General features: G+C 38.7%; 4 protein-coding genes across 4 annotated transcripts; 3 read left to right on the top strand and 1 right to left on the bottom strand.

Annotated features, from left to right (window-relative positions):
- Positions 1-4,145: 4,145 nt before the first annotated feature.
- Positions 4,146-7,205, top strand: BO82DRAFT_336121 (ubiquitin-specific protease UBP14). The gene is made up of 6 exons (XM_025633332.1): positions 4,146-4,375; positions 4,456-4,523; positions 4,574-4,714; positions 4,773-5,046; positions 5,102-6,791; positions 6,838-7,205. Exons 1-6 carry the CDS (start codon positions 4,345-4,347, stop codon positions 6,980-6,982), a joined length of 2,349 nt encoding a protein of 782 aa, XP_025491614.1. The 5' UTR covers positions 4,146-4,344; the 3' UTR covers positions 6,983-7,205.
- A 92-nt stretch (positions 7,206-7,297) lies between these two features.
- Positions 7,298-8,799, bottom strand: BO82DRAFT_383712 (sterol desaturase family protein; the record flags this gene model as incomplete). The annotated part of the gene is made up of 4 exons (XM_025638037.1): positions 7,298-8,050; positions 8,108-8,193; positions 8,249-8,492; positions 8,792-8,799. 4 exons carry the CDS (start codon positions 8,797-8,799, stop codon positions 7,486-7,488), a joined length of 903 nt encoding a protein of 300 aa, XP_025491615.1. The 3' UTR covers positions 7,298-7,485.
- Positions 8,800-10,234: 1,435 nt separating this feature from the next.
- Positions 10,235-12,687, top strand: BO82DRAFT_392368 (NCA2 family protein). Its single transcript, XM_025638613.1, has 4 exons — positions 10,235-10,277; positions 10,331-11,875; positions 11,926-12,051; positions 12,106-12,687. The coding sequence occupies exons 1-4, from the start codon at positions 10,261-10,263 to the stop codon at positions 12,344-12,346; spliced, it is 1,929 nt and encodes a 642-aa protein (XP_025491616.1). The 5' UTR covers positions 10,235-10,260; the 3' UTR covers positions 12,347-12,687.
- Positions 12,688-13,458: 771 nt separating this feature from the next.
- On the top strand, positions 13,459-14,195 carry srgA (Rab family GTPase srgA; the record flags this gene model as incomplete). The annotated part of the gene is made up of 3 exons (XM_025631452.1): positions 13,459-13,488; positions 13,544-13,811; positions 13,873-14,195. 3 exons carry the CDS (start codon positions 13,459-13,461, stop codon positions 14,193-14,195), a joined length of 621 nt encoding a protein of 206 aa, XP_025491617.1.
- Between the last annotated feature and the right edge of the window lie 753 nt (positions 14,196-14,948).

Genomic DNA, 14,948 nt, shown 5'->3' on the forward strand with positions numbered 1-14,948 from the left:
TTAAAAATTATTAGCTAAAATTCTAATCTATTTAGTAAAAATTTATATAATAAAAAATAGAGGTGTGAAAGCTAATTAGCTTTATAAAAATAAAGATAATATAGTTAATAGCTATAAATAAAGTTAGTCTGCTTTTTATAGGGGGGAGAAAAAATTAAATTCTATAAAATATACTAAATATTATTATTAACTTTATAATAATAATAAAAATAAAGTTAAACTAAATATTTTAAAAAATAATACTAAATTATAACAGCAGAACTTACTGCAGATGTAAGAAAAAAAAGTATATTAAAAAAATTAGAGATCTAAAGGGGAAAGGTTTATTTATATAAAAATAAGTTATATTTCTATAAAAATAGCTCTGTTAGTATTTTTTATAAAATATTTTAAAGCATCTAAATAGGTAAATTGAAAAAATTAATACTATTTATTAAAAAAGAATATTTTATAAAAATAATTAATAAATAGTAGACTATATATCTAGTAATTCAGTAAATAAAGCAGTTGCAGATAAGATCTATATATTATATTTTTATAAAAAAATAGAAAGGTTAGTTTTTTTTACTAGTCTGATTTTTTATAAAAGATATTTATAAAGTAGAGGTTTTAGTAGTACTATTATAAATAAGTAAATTATTTTATATATAAAAAAAATTATAGAAGTCTTATAAGCCCTTTTAATCTTTATAATATTAATTATAAAAAACTATATATAAAAAAAGGCCTAAAATATTAGCTATATAACAGCTAAATAAAGTAGTTGTACAACTATTTAAAACAGCAGTACTCCTATAAAGTTAAATAAATTAGTAATAATATTTTAAAATATAATACTACTATTTTGGCTATTATAATAAGGTATTTGTTTACTATACTATTTCACCCTCTAGTCCTTATAAAATATATTTTTTATTTATAGTATTTTATTAATATAGTTTTTAAACATAGAAAGTTTTTATTGTAATAAAAAAATAAATAGGCATACACAATAGTAATTTATTTCTAAAAAATTAATAGTATAGTTTTTATTATAGTATTTTAAAAAACTTTAGATTAAGTAAATAAAAAAATATTAAAAAACGTAATTAGTATTGCTAGAATAGAATTATTTTAATAATATTTTTATAAATTATTATTACCAGAAAGCCACAGCTTTTCTAGAGTTTTAATAATAATATAAATATAAATATAGTTTTTATAAAGTTTTAGTAAATTTCTAAAAATTTAGTTTTTAGATTTTATTAAATTTAAACTACTATTACTTATTTTATAAAAATAAATAAATTTTATAGTTAAGTAGAATAGTTATAAAAAGTAATATTAAAATATTTTAAACAGTAGTAATATATAATTTAGTAGAATATTATTATATTTTTTTTAAATTAGTAATATCTAATAGAATATTTTATATTTTATAGCTGGTTATAATAGTATAATTAATAACTTCCAGTTAAAATAAAAGTTTTAATAATTTTAAAAAATTACTATACTAAGTTAATATTAACTAAATTATAGACTATACAGCTATTAATATTTATATAGATTTTTTTAATATAAAATATTTATAGTAGTATTAATATCTTATTAATAGTTTTTACTTTTTAATATAATACTAAAACAGGGGAGTTAGTCTTAGCATATTTTATTTCTCTATATTAATTTTTTAGTTTATAGTTTTCTAATTTAAACTAGTTTTTTAAAGGTATTAATATATAAGATGCTTAGTACTGTTATATAAAAAATATTATAATAATTTCTTAATTATATTAATATAATCAGATCTAAAGATTAAAGATTATATATTTTTATTATTATATATAGGTTCTAATAATAAGTAGCAATAAATATTATTTTATTTTATTTTTTAGACAATTAATATATATACTTTTTAATATAATAATTAAAATTAAAAAATAATTTTATAAAAAAATAAAGCTTTGCTTCTTTTTAGTAGCCGTAAAAAATATTATTTTAAAATGTTAAAGTAAGTTAAAAATTCATAAGAATTTTAGTTATTTATTAGTAGATTTTTTCCAACTAATTTATTATATTAAATTTAAATATAGTAGTATTTTAGATAAAAAAATATTTTTTAAAAGAAACAGACTATAAATAGCTAATATTTCTTTTATATTTTAGTAGTAATTTATTAAAATAGTAGTAATATTTCTGCTAATAAGTTATATTTATATAGCTTATAGCTTTAAAAATCTTATAATAGTTATTATAAAATCTAAATAGTATTTTTTTAAAATTATAATTTGGATTATAAAACTACTCCTAATACTTTTAGATATTAAAAAAATTTTAATACAGAATATTTTTAATTTTAATATTTATTTTAAATTTAATTAATAGTAAAAAGGGCTTTTTTAGCTAATTTAGTACTAATTTAATATTATTATATTATATTTTTTATTATAATTTAGCAGCTTATCTTTATAGTTACTTATAATCTTATAATTAACTAAATATCTTTTTTACCTATAGTAAGATCCTATACTAAAAAATCTAAAAATATTAATAGTAAAAAATTTTTAACAGTAAAAAAGCTTTCTAACTTTAAACTACTACTTAAATATATTAGTTCTAATAATATACTGTATCCTATAAATATCTAGAAAAAATAGGTTAGTTAGATATAAAATAATAGTAATCTATTCATTTTAAAACTAATTCTTACTATTCTGAAAAATATAGTAAGATTTTAGAAGTTAAATATTAAAAAAAGTTTAAGTTATTAACATCACAACCCTTCTATTAGGAATATATGGGCAAGCTGTTGGTGGTTCACCATGCTCTCAGGGATTACCCATGACATTTAAATATATTTTAATAATATATTAACTAGATATTATATAAATATTTAAGTAAAGTCTGCTTAGTTTATATCAATAATATATTAATTTATATAAATAGGGACTTGAAAAAATACTGTAAATATGTATTACACGTACTATAAAAATTAAAAAAAACCTTTATTTTAGGTTTATTATATACATAGGACAAAGTATTAAAATAGACTCTAAAAAATTTAAATAATTATTTAATAAAAAAGCCATAAATTAGTAAAAATAGTCTAAAGCTTTTTAAAATTTATAAATTTTTATTATAAATTTGATTTTAGATTTTTAAAGTATTGTATAACTGCTTATAAATCTAATATAAAAATTAGTTTTTTTAAATAAATCTAAAAGTATAAAATCAGCTTTTAAATATTAAAAAAAGTTAGAAGTAAACTAATTTATTATTTTTTTAGTTTCAAATATATAATAGTAGTAGAAATATATTTTTTAAACTATAATATAAAAAATACGTTTTTAAATAAATAAAAACAAAAAGTTATATTTTTATATCTACTTTTTTAAATAAAATACCTTAGCTAAATATAATTATAAAATTTATAATAAAAACCTACTAGTAGTTATATAGTATCTAAAAATATAAAATATTAGATTATATTTAATATTAAAGTTTATAGTAGTAATTAATTATAAAAACTTAAAATGTTTTTTCAAACTATATAAATTTATAAAAAAATATATAATAAACTATAATATTTATTATTATATAAAGCTATAAAAAATTAAAAAATATATTATTAAAACTACTGCTAATCTTAGACTAATCCCAGTAAAAACTAATAAAAGATTTCAGTAAGCTTAATCAACTATGATCAAGATTCATCTTAATTTACACCCCACAGTTGCTTAGCTTTTAATGTTTATATAGCATAAGCTAGTTAAATTTATCTAAATTTATCTAAAAGTAGTATAAGCTAACTGACTATAAGAAGGCAGTAGAATTCTGTTTATAGTTAATCAGCTGTTATTGTTTTGTAGCTAGATTTAGCTAGCTTGTATACGCTATATACTCTACACTGGATGCAGAGCTTTACACTCCCCTCATCTTCCCTCAGTGGGCGGCAAAGCAACAAGTACCCCAGTGCAACGGGGCGCTGGCTGACCGCTTTGTATTCACTCCGCCGCTTCCTCTTTAGGCATAGATTTTGAAGCTGTCCAGCAAATGAGATTCATGAAAATTGAGTAGAATCGGCAGATCTGGGATTAAATAATCAGACCCGCTGTTTATAGTCTCAAGGCACCTTGCTGAGTTGTCAGTGAGGTAATAACTTAAGTTACCCCACATCAGTCAGCTAGTTGTAACTGCTTCCATCACCCTTGTCCTTATCAAGAGACCACAAAAGGGTTCTAACCACCTTGATGTATTTGACAACATCCACCTGACAAGTCCACTAACACCACCTTAAACCCCTCCTCTCAGTCAGCGCAACAAGGGCACTGTCGACCTTTTCGCATATACCTTCGGGGTTCGACCATAATGGCTGCTTGTTTCCATGTTCAGTCAGACGGTAAGCAAATCGATCAAATACACGCAGTACCCTCTATTTACAGTCAAGTGCCACACCTCGAGCTTTCTAACATGCTCTAGACATAATACCGCCATCAACTTCACAAGTTGTATATAGGGAGGATTGTACGCAATGTTTTGACTCTGTAGTATGCGTTTCTCTCACAATACTTACCGTGCTGGAAGTTGACGTTAGTAGGATCAAAGCTCTGGAATAAACGTTTGCCTCTCCTGTTTCAATGGCGGCTGTGCTCATGATAGAAATCATGCTCTTCTGCACTTCAAAAGATCTGGCCATCCGCTAGCCCTCAATATCAAACGGTTGCGCAAGAAGGTTCAAGTAGGTTGCCTGTCAGCATCATACATGGCTTTAATCGGTAACTGACACCACATGATAGAGAGATGAGCCACCCCAGAAAGTTTCCAAACTTGCCATTGCTGCTGAAACCGATGAGGACCGATATGACACAAGCACTCGTGTTGTCTGTTACGATTGCTGCCAGGATGATATTGATCAATCGAGTGGCAATTTACCATCTGTTATTGACGGGGTTCTGACGGCAATGACTTTTTCCAGAAGGGAAGAAGTCAAAGCCTGGGAGCAAGAGTTCATCCCCTGTGAACATACTCTTTGCGTGGAGCAAAGCAGCTCTCGGCAACTTGAATCGCAAGGTATATCTAAGCCTTGACCAATTTCATTTACAGGAATCTGACATTATACATGCAGAACTTGCGCAATGTTCGATGTGCAATCTCAAGGAAAACCTTTGGCTATGTCTAGAATGTGGTAACCTTGGCTGTGGTCGTAGCCAATTTGGTGGCGTCGGCGGCAATTCCCATGGACTTGCGCACTTTGAAATGACTTCGCACGCTGTTGCTGTAAAGCTTGGTTCAATAACAGCCGAGGGATCCGCTGATATCTTCTGTTATAAGTGCAATGAAGAAAGGACCGATCCTGATCTTGCCCAGCACCTCGGACACTGGGGTATCAATTTAGCGGACAGAGAGAAAACGGAGAAGAGCTTGATGGAAATGCAGGTTGAGCACAACCTAAGATGGGAGTTTTCAATGACTACAGAGGACGGCCACGAGCTTAGACCGGTGTTTGGTCCAGGTCTCACTGGCCTCAAAAACCTAGGGAACAGTTGTTACCTGTCAAGTGTGCTACAGTGCCTCTTCAATTTGCCACATTTTCGAGACCGGTACTATCATCCCAGTGAAGAGCCCCCCTTGACACAGAAGCCAGCCGAAGATCTTGAGACGCAGATGCGCAAACTGGCAGACGGAATCCTGTCTGGTCGTTACTCCAAACCTGCCACTGATGTAAGGGCCTCGCCTGAAACAGCTGAAGTTCCGCATCAGAATGGCTTAGCACCAGCCATGTTTAAACACCTTGTTGGTCGTGGTCACGAAGAGTTCTCTACAATGAGACAGCAGGATGCTTTCGAATTTCTGCTCCATCTTTTCAAGCTTGTAAGCTTGTCTAACAATACAGGAGGATCCTTTAATCCAGTAGAGTCGTTTGCCTTTTCTGTAGAGCAACGTCTCCAATGCTTATCTTGCAGAAAGGTGCGATACAAAGTGGATCAGCAGGATAATGTTTCCCTTTCTGTTCCTGCTCGCCGTACAAACTCTCTACAAGGCAAGGATGCCGTCGCCAAGTTCGAAAGTGTGACCATCCTAGAATGTCTTGATACCTTTACGAGTGAAGAAAGAGTGGAACTGCGCTGTCCTTCCTGCCATAGTGAGGATGGTTTCTCCAAGCGCTCATTCTTTAAGACATTACCGCAGGAGCTGGTCATCAACGCTCGACGGTTCGAACTGGTGAATTGGGTACCAACGAAGCTCGACATTCCTGTCATAGTGGACGAAGGGCCGATAGACTTCACCAAATATCTCACCCCCTTCCCTAGCGAGGGCGAAGAGCTTCTCCCGGATGTCGAGGCGCCTACGCCAAAATTCACTCCTGACGAAATTGCACTAAGCCAGTTGCTCGGCATGGGATTTCCCCGGACCAGAAGTGAAAAAGCGCTCTATATGACAGGCAATTCGGATGCCGAAGCTGCCATGAATTGGTTGTTTGCGCATATGGAAGACCCTGATATTGATGAACCTCTAATTCAGAAAGGCCTCGCTCAGCCGTTGAATGAGACACCACACGATGCAGCTAAAGTGCTGCAGCTGTCTGAAATGGGTATTGATGCTGATCGGGCCAGGATCGCCTTGGCTGCAGTAGGGAATGATGTCAACAGAGCAATTGATTGGGTTTTCAGTCATCCCGAAGACACAATAGAAGTGGGAACCGTTCCTCAAGCGACTGAAAGTCCTAGTAACCGTGCCGTCGGTTTCGATACTACTCCAGCTCTTTACCGCCTTCATTCGATAGTGTGCCACAAAGGCTCCTCTGTACATGCTGGGTAAGTGGGTACTGAAGAGATTCGATCAATGCTAACCTGAAAGAAGACATTATGTTGCAGTCGTGCGCAAAACTTTGCCAGGTGAGGAGGGGCCTTCTTGGATCATGTGTAATGATGAGAAGGTTGTGCAGGTGGACGATGTACAGGAACTGAAGAAGTCTGCCTATCTTTACTTCTTCTCTCGGGTCTAGACCCGATATAAAGCACCATCAATACAGTTTTAAGTGCCCTAGATGGAATTTAGCGTTGGTTACAGCTGCTGTAGGAAGATGCCAATTATTGGATCTTAGTGTTGAGTCTTAGAAGTGCATATTTATACCATACACTTCTGGCACACGGATTAACTGCGGACGTACAAGAGGGCGTGCAAAACCTTAATATGTATCGCGTGAGAGACCCTTTTTTGGAACGGACTATGCCATCCTGGAACACCTTATTCTAGTTACGAAGATATGCGTCCAACATGTCGGCTATCCAATGCATTTGCAAAAATTATCATTCAGAAGCATAATTAAAAAATAAGTCTATACGAGTTTCATCCCAACGGTATTAAGTAAAATGAGTTAGAAGCCCTCAAGGCATTGCAGCTTTCGCATGATAACAAAATCTGTTTTCAGATTTGACAGCTGCTTGAGTTGCAGTGCTCAAGGAGCTTCTCGGATGAATGTGCACATGAGCGCAAGTAGCAATCGCATCATTGGCCCTTCTTCATATCCCCAGCAAGTTTTGTTTGTCTTCTGCGCTTGATCGCCTCTGGAGAATACTCGGTATCCAACATATAGTCCCACCACCTGAAGCTGCTGGAGTAATTGCCAACGAACTTCTCATGATGCAGATCATGGTGATCGGCCCCAGCCCAGAAGGGGAGGAAATGGTGGAGACTCCAAGGGAATTCATAGCCACTGTGTGCATCTATTGCCTGGAATAGCCGCAAGACAATCCAGATGTACATGGTGAAAATATGCAAGTCCCCAGTCATCGCACACCACAGAATGGGACAGCCAACCGTGCCAAATCCTAGGATCATGACTTCAATGGGCGAGGCGTACTCAGCAGCCATACCAAAGGGCGCTGAGTACTGGTGGTGAATCTTGTGGATGCATTTGTAAAGTGGTCCCCAGTGAAGAGCGCGGTGAGAAAAATAGTGCCACGTGTCTTCAAGGACAAAGAATATAGCGATCTGGTAAGCCATGGTCCAGATTGAAGGAAATGGGACGGAAGTTGAGAGGCCGAAGAATTGGGCCATGGGATGGAAAAGCCTAGCCAAGGTAAGCGGCTATATCAACTGAATTAAGCAGCATGCTGACTGAACTTACCAGATTTGAGGCAACTCGACGGTGAAATGGCTTAAAAGCACGAACTTGGCACAGTCCCACTGTTCGCGCAAGGACGGAACTTTGCTCTATAAGAGAACTGTCAGTTAACATCCAACTCCAATTGCCAGTGACTATGCATACACTTTGAATCTTATAACCCTTGAAAAAGCCCATGCTGTCTATGAAGATCCATGGCAGCGAGCGTCCAAAATAAACAAGTTCATGCATCATGAATGACATGATACCTGTCGCAAGAACATCGTTCTGCATCCAGGCGTACCATGCCGTCCAGAGCCGTTCCACGACATTGAGATGGGTGTTGTATTTGGAAATTTCCTCAAATTGGCCCCAGTAGGTTTCTGGGGTTGAAAACGACGTCGTATTCCTATCAAATCTTAGAGGTAATCGAGTGGCATTGCGTAAAGAAGGCTCACATTTTTAAAGCAGGTGGTCAGCTTCCCTTCAGCTACTCCTTCCCAGGTTCCTTCGATAAGGGGCAGGCGAGCGAGAGATTGGGAAAGCAATGGGGTTGAGGGTTTGGACGAATGAAAAGCTATTGGAGTAGAGAAGAAAACTTGAAGTGAGGGCAGATCCTCTGGATAACACCGGGGGAGAGAGATGTGAACTCTGTAAAAGTAGTTGGTAGGTACTGGGCCAGTATTTCAGAGAAGCCGGGTAAAGAACTGCGCCATCAGGAGTATTGTTCCCGGGGTGGCGAGATTTCTTCGGCTACCCCCTGGCCGCGACCTTTCCAGGCTGGCACCACTGCCTAGCCGATTGGGGCCGATGTTAGCTCCACCCGGTTGGGAATGGGCTTGGTTCGATCTCCAATCACCACGGGCCAGTATCTAACATACTGACCATTCTTTATCCTTAGATCATCACCGCCTTTGTATGAAGAGAAACCGTTGGTGCTGCCGTGGTCCGTGTGCGATCTAAGGTACTAACCTGTCCTGCCCGCGGCTGGCTGCTGCAATTCCCCTTGCAGAGAGAGCCTTGCAGAAAGAAAAGGTTGTACGTATGAATAACTTGTGGGTGCCCGGGTGCCCTGGCTTCGGGGTTCCAACTCTCTCGTTTCCCTACCGCCTTGAGTAAATTTCATATCAGTCAAATTATTCTACATTTGAAACTCCCTATTATGAGTAGTTACACCTTCAAGGTAGGTTTGTAAGTTTATTTTATCTTACTATGTACAATTGAAATATGGCTAGGGATGAGTGCCAAAGCGTTGAGTGACCCATCGGCTGGAGATGTCCACAATTGTCACAGACACAACACATTTGTATATCATCCCGTACTTAGAAAAGGTCTGAGGTACTCATGTAGGTCGCGTAGATCTAGCTACCAGCTACTTGACCAGTGAAAAGGGAGGACGTTCCGAATGCCAGATGATGGTAATAACTTCCTCCTCCGAGTGTCTGCGCTGGATGCATGTCTGGCAGCTGCCGCGAGTTTCCTACCATAGTTTGTACGTACTGTGGCGGCACGGGCGACGAGGAGGACTTCGCCTTCCTTAATCTCCACCAGTACCTAGTCTTTACGCTTCAGTACTAAGTTGTTGACTCGTTACGTGTCTAGCGTAATCGGTAAGCGAACGGATCAGGCAAGCCAACGGATCACCTTGGAAACCCATATAAGAGATGATTTTCAAAGTACTAATAAATCGAACCAATCTGTCCTATATGGAAGAATCTGGATACTCTCTTAATCTACTATGAATAAACATTGTAAGCTTAGGAAAAGTAGAAAATACCTCATTATAACCCTATAGTATGCAGACATTGGTATTAAGCTATATAACTGATTGCCTTTGGATTAGCCTCTACATATATATAAAACCAGGCATCAAAATACTTTCAAGTCTATATATCTTATATACTAAGTAGAAAGCCCTTAGAGTATATAATGATGGAGATAATATATTTGAGAGGGTATTTCTATGAAGGTTACAGGATGATCCGCTCGCGCTTACCGATCATGTTAATTACGTGTACTACGTATGAGTAAAGTCAAGGACAAGCTGAGATAAAATAACCTGCTTACTAAATATGACGCCATTGGCTGACGCTTGGGTACTTTTGTTCCCTGGATTTCCTCCTCGCAACGAGTGCTGGACTTAGATTGAGCCTCGGTGCCTCGAGTAAATCCCAACCATGTTCGTTGTCAATAAGTAAGTACCCATTGTTTGTCAGTCGCCCTGGATCTTTGCTTATTTGACAATAGCATAGTCTATAACCTCGATATACAGCTTCATAAATTACAGCAGCGCATCACGAAGAGCTCAAATGCCGAGCTCCAGGAAACCGCCAGCGATGTTAGCCGAATAGAGGACATAGAAACCCTGGAGCGCATCTCGGACTCGCTTTCTATAGAATCACGTTCACAGCCGGCTTTGCGCGCCAGTCGCATTGCGCGGTTGATCTCCGAGTGTCCCCAGACTCGGGTAGTATGTGGCCAGTCCTCAGTTCTTCCCGTAACAGATTTATCTTGGATTGTCGCCGCTAGGGCTACTGTTCAGACCTTTGGATTAGTCTTGGAGTCGCTTTCGGAGAACACCCTCGCCATCACTGATGAACTCACTTACTGGGACAGTCTTCTGGAATCTCAATGGTACATGGGACTCTATACTGCGCAGACATTCCCTGTGTGGCTCTGGCACAATCTTGGACACCAATCCTCTGCCTGGTCTTCCACCGGAATATGGAACCGAGCAATTCGTACCTCAAATGCATGGAATCATTTCTACCACTCAGCCCGTCGGTGTGTATTCTCTACGACAATGTCCACTGTGCGAAAAGGATTACTGCATCCACTTCTTGCATCCAAGTTGGAGGTACGCCAGAAACGGAAAATGCTGCATATGGTGAAAGATATCAATGCCAGTGCACTGGGAATCCTGGTGGAACGATGCCTTCAGATTGAACTTGATGACGATCTCACAGGCAGCCATGGTGACAGCTCTGTTAGTGATGAATGGTGCAGTAAGATTATTAACAGTGTGACTTTGTTGGGTTTAGTACTACAGCATCTGGCCTCTGGTGGCACACTTCATGAATTCGAACTGAAATCTACCGCGGCTGCCGAGAAAGAGGGCTCGTTGCTTCACATGCATTCTAACGGAACCATGTGTCCTAGGGGACCTTACTATGTTATTGAAAAACTCGACCAAATAAACCGGACATTGATTCCACAGTACCTTGCGCTTACACAGAAAAGCACCAGTGGGCTTGGGCGACCTTCATTCATAGTGCGTTACTGGCTCCCATTTTTACTCGCGACCTTGTCAACCAGTACAATTCTCGAAATATTCAAGGCTCGAAGACGTGAACTTCTGGGGTGGATCACAGATATCGGATCCACAACAATCGAGTTCTGGAACAACTGGGTCGTGGACCCACTGAAGCGACTCGTTGGTACAATAAGACACGATGAGAAGAGCGAGATCGCGTTGATGAGCAAGAACAGTCTTGAGGCAGATCGGGCTAGCTTGGAAAGAATGGTGGTAGATTTCGTCCTAGACCATCGCGAGCCCAGCGATGAGTCTCTCGCATCCGCAGAAATGAACATGATCATGAACAAAGTCAGGGAAGGTGATCTCACGCCTGTGTTGAGGGCGTATGAGAAGGATTTACGAACTCCGTTCATTGGGACTATTCGAGGTGACTTAGTACGAGCCCTCCTGATACAGATACAAAAGACAAAAGTGGATGTCGAGGTTGCTATTGGGGGCATCGATGCTTTGCTGAGAAGCCAGGAGCTGGTGTTTGGGTAAGTGTTACCCTACTTTAACAAGTAGGTGCGGTATTGACAAGCCATAGTTTCGTTGGATTGACCCCTGGTCTATTGGTGTCGTATGCCTCCGTTCAATGGCTCTTCGGCTTGTTTGGCAGCAGGAAGGGCTTGCGCATTGGTCGGCGGCAGCATGAATTAAGGCACGCACTGAGGTTAGTAGGCTATTCTAGCGAAGTCGATGACGAGTCTAATGAGGCCCAATCCAGACAAGTTCACCGTACCCTAACTTTATCGACTGTGACGACCAGCGGAACCCTAGCCTTCAAAGACTACGGTCTGCTGATATGCAATACCGAGATTTTACTTCAGAAAGCACGAGCCATGCTTAGAGGCGCTGACATCCATGCCTTCCAGGAAGACATTAATGATATCATCGGCAAAACAAGCGCGGAGAAACAGATTAAGGTTGTTGAACGGATGGGTTGGGTTTATTCCCGATGGCTGTAAGACTATCTTCAGCGTGCCTTGCTAGCACACAGCCATAGAAACCAATGATGATTCGACTGGACCAACCTGCTAGGTACTGTACATGGTACTCAAGTCATCCTATCTGCATCGAGAATGACAATTGCCACAGCTTAGTTATTGTTGGGTTGTATAGACTCTTAAGGTCTGACCGTCACCGGCCAGACCCAATGGGTAGACAGTAGCTGAGGATGCTCTTTCTAAAACCATACATATCATGGATGAAATAGGCAGCGGAAGGGAGAGGAGGCACTGGCAATTCTAGCTGATTATAAATAATAGGGACTGACACATATCATTGCTTGTCGTACTAAATAGCAGAGGTGACAGCTCCATTCTTCAATATTAGTTAGATATTTGTTGCTTTGCGCCGAATTGATTAGGACAATCTACTCGGAGGGTGATATTGAGGATTCTTTCTGATTTAGATGATCCTTGTGGCGGGCCTGTGTATGTATGGGGGGCAAGCGGTTCGATACTGTGGTGTTACTGGTCTGTGTATTACTAGTGGATCTACGGAGTTCTACTCCGCCTTGGGCCTTCTTTGTAAACGCAACTTATCGGCATCCCTAGCTTACTCTCAAACTCGCCATCTTATCACAGGCATCGTTCAATATCATACATTCTCCAGAACGCACAATCTTCACCCCACATTTCTTCAGGATCTGTTCGGAGTCGATCCAGAGATCGGAGGTAACGTTAGCCACAAGGATTTTGAACCCACTGTCCTTTGTCTCCCGGTCCCGGCCCCTGAGCCCCCGTACTCCCGGGCAAACGATTGAATCATCGGAGTCCTCCAAACTATCATCACTTGGGTAAAACCAGGCCTTACAGAGGTCACATCTGAGCGCTGTGTGTGAGAAGCTCTCACGGACCAGTTTAGGGTATTTGCACCTCTAAAGAAAATTCCAGAGAAGTGATGTACTAATAGTCATCAGTGAAACGGAAACTGAGGAGGCAGGGTTGAGCGGCGAATTACGGAGTAGAAAGCAACACTTGCTTGGATCAGTCTCAATTCTGAGCACGAGTCTTCACTTGGGGTATTTCTTGAAGCTTGACTCTGCTGGACCTCTGTAGTCAGGGCCAGTCCAATAATGGCCGGTACAAGGAATTACGACTTTTTGGTAGGTGGCAGTTTCATCTCTAGCGAATCATATTTCTAATCTTATTTATCCTCAGATCAAACTGTTGTTGATTGGTGACTCGGGCGTCGGTAAATCATGCTGTCTACTGCGATTCAGCGAGGACTCATTCACTCCGTCGTTTATTACCACTATTGGCATTGATTTCAAGATCCGCACTATCGAACTCGATGGCAAGCGCGTGAAGCTCCAAATATGGGATACAGCTGGGCAAGAGCGATTCAGAACAATTACAACAGCTTACTATAGAGGAGCAATGGGGATTCTCCTTGTTTATGATGTCACTGATGAACGGTCGTTCCAGAGTAAGGACTCCTGGAATTACTGGCATGATTGATATGCTAATGATCTAACTCATTGAATCAGATATCCGCACATGGTTTTCCAATGTGGAGCAGCATGCGAGTGAAGGTGTTCACAAGATACTTATTGGCAACAAGTGTGATTGGGAAGAGAAGCGAGCAGTATCGACCGAGCAAGGCCAGCAGCTAGCGAATGAGCTAGGTATTCCATTTCTAGAAGTCTCGGCCAAGAACAACATCAACATTGAAAAAGCTTTCTATGATCTTGCTTCAGATATCAAGAAAGGAATGGACACATCAAAGTCTGAGCAGGTCAGCTCTCAGGGCGTTAGTATAGACCAGCAAGGTTCTGGCTTGAACGGCAACACAAGCGGAAAGTGTTGCTAATCTCAATTCTCCACCTCTGAATGCTTCAAGTTCTCTCCCTCCTGTTCCTCTATGGCCCTGCACCTTGCCCCACATCTGGCCGATTCACGTGTCATGGATGGAATATACCAAATCTCTCACACTCCAGTAGTTGCTAAGGAAATAGCCTGGTCGTATGAAAGTCTTGGTGCTAAGATTTACGCCTAAGTGAAGGTACAACACTGTTATTTCTGCAATTTGTCTCTTTCTGCTTGAAACCTCGTGTGTTTAACAATGCGTCACTTTAGCTCTATTACACTACTGCTCTCGAACCTGGCATCGGCCCGCTAAAACTGTTATGAAGCAAAGTAGCCGACTCCCAGGGATACATTCTTTGGATAGATAGTATGGTGGTATCTTTCCCCCGGAAGCGATTCGCGACATACCTCCTATCTCCAACATATTCTGGCTCCTGATATAATGGGAATGGTGCTTGGAATGGTAACAGTGTATTGGATATTCTGCTTTGAGGGCTATACAGGCATCAACAGGGGCTCATTCTATGTTATGGGTATCATACTCATACATCATCAACAGTAATGATATGTACTCGGGGCGGCATTTCAGAATTTCGGCACCTGTTGGTAGTAGTTATATCAGTCATATTGCTTTGGTATACAGCGTCTCGGACAACGATCGTACTCGGTGTCAAGACGAATATGATTTGTTTAGAATGACAAACCGTCTAATCTCAGTAACAGCCTCTTGGTCCATCGCGGCATGAAGTCCGAAAAC

This window comes from Aspergillus uvarum (genome assembly GCF_003184745.1).
Source record: "Aspergillus uvarum CBS 121591 unplaced genomic scaffold BO82scaffold_29, whole genome shotgun sequence".
In the NCBI taxonomy this organism is placed as follows: Eukaryota; Fungi; Ascomycota; class Eurotiomycetes; order Eurotiales; family Aspergillaceae; genus Aspergillus; species Aspergillus uvarum.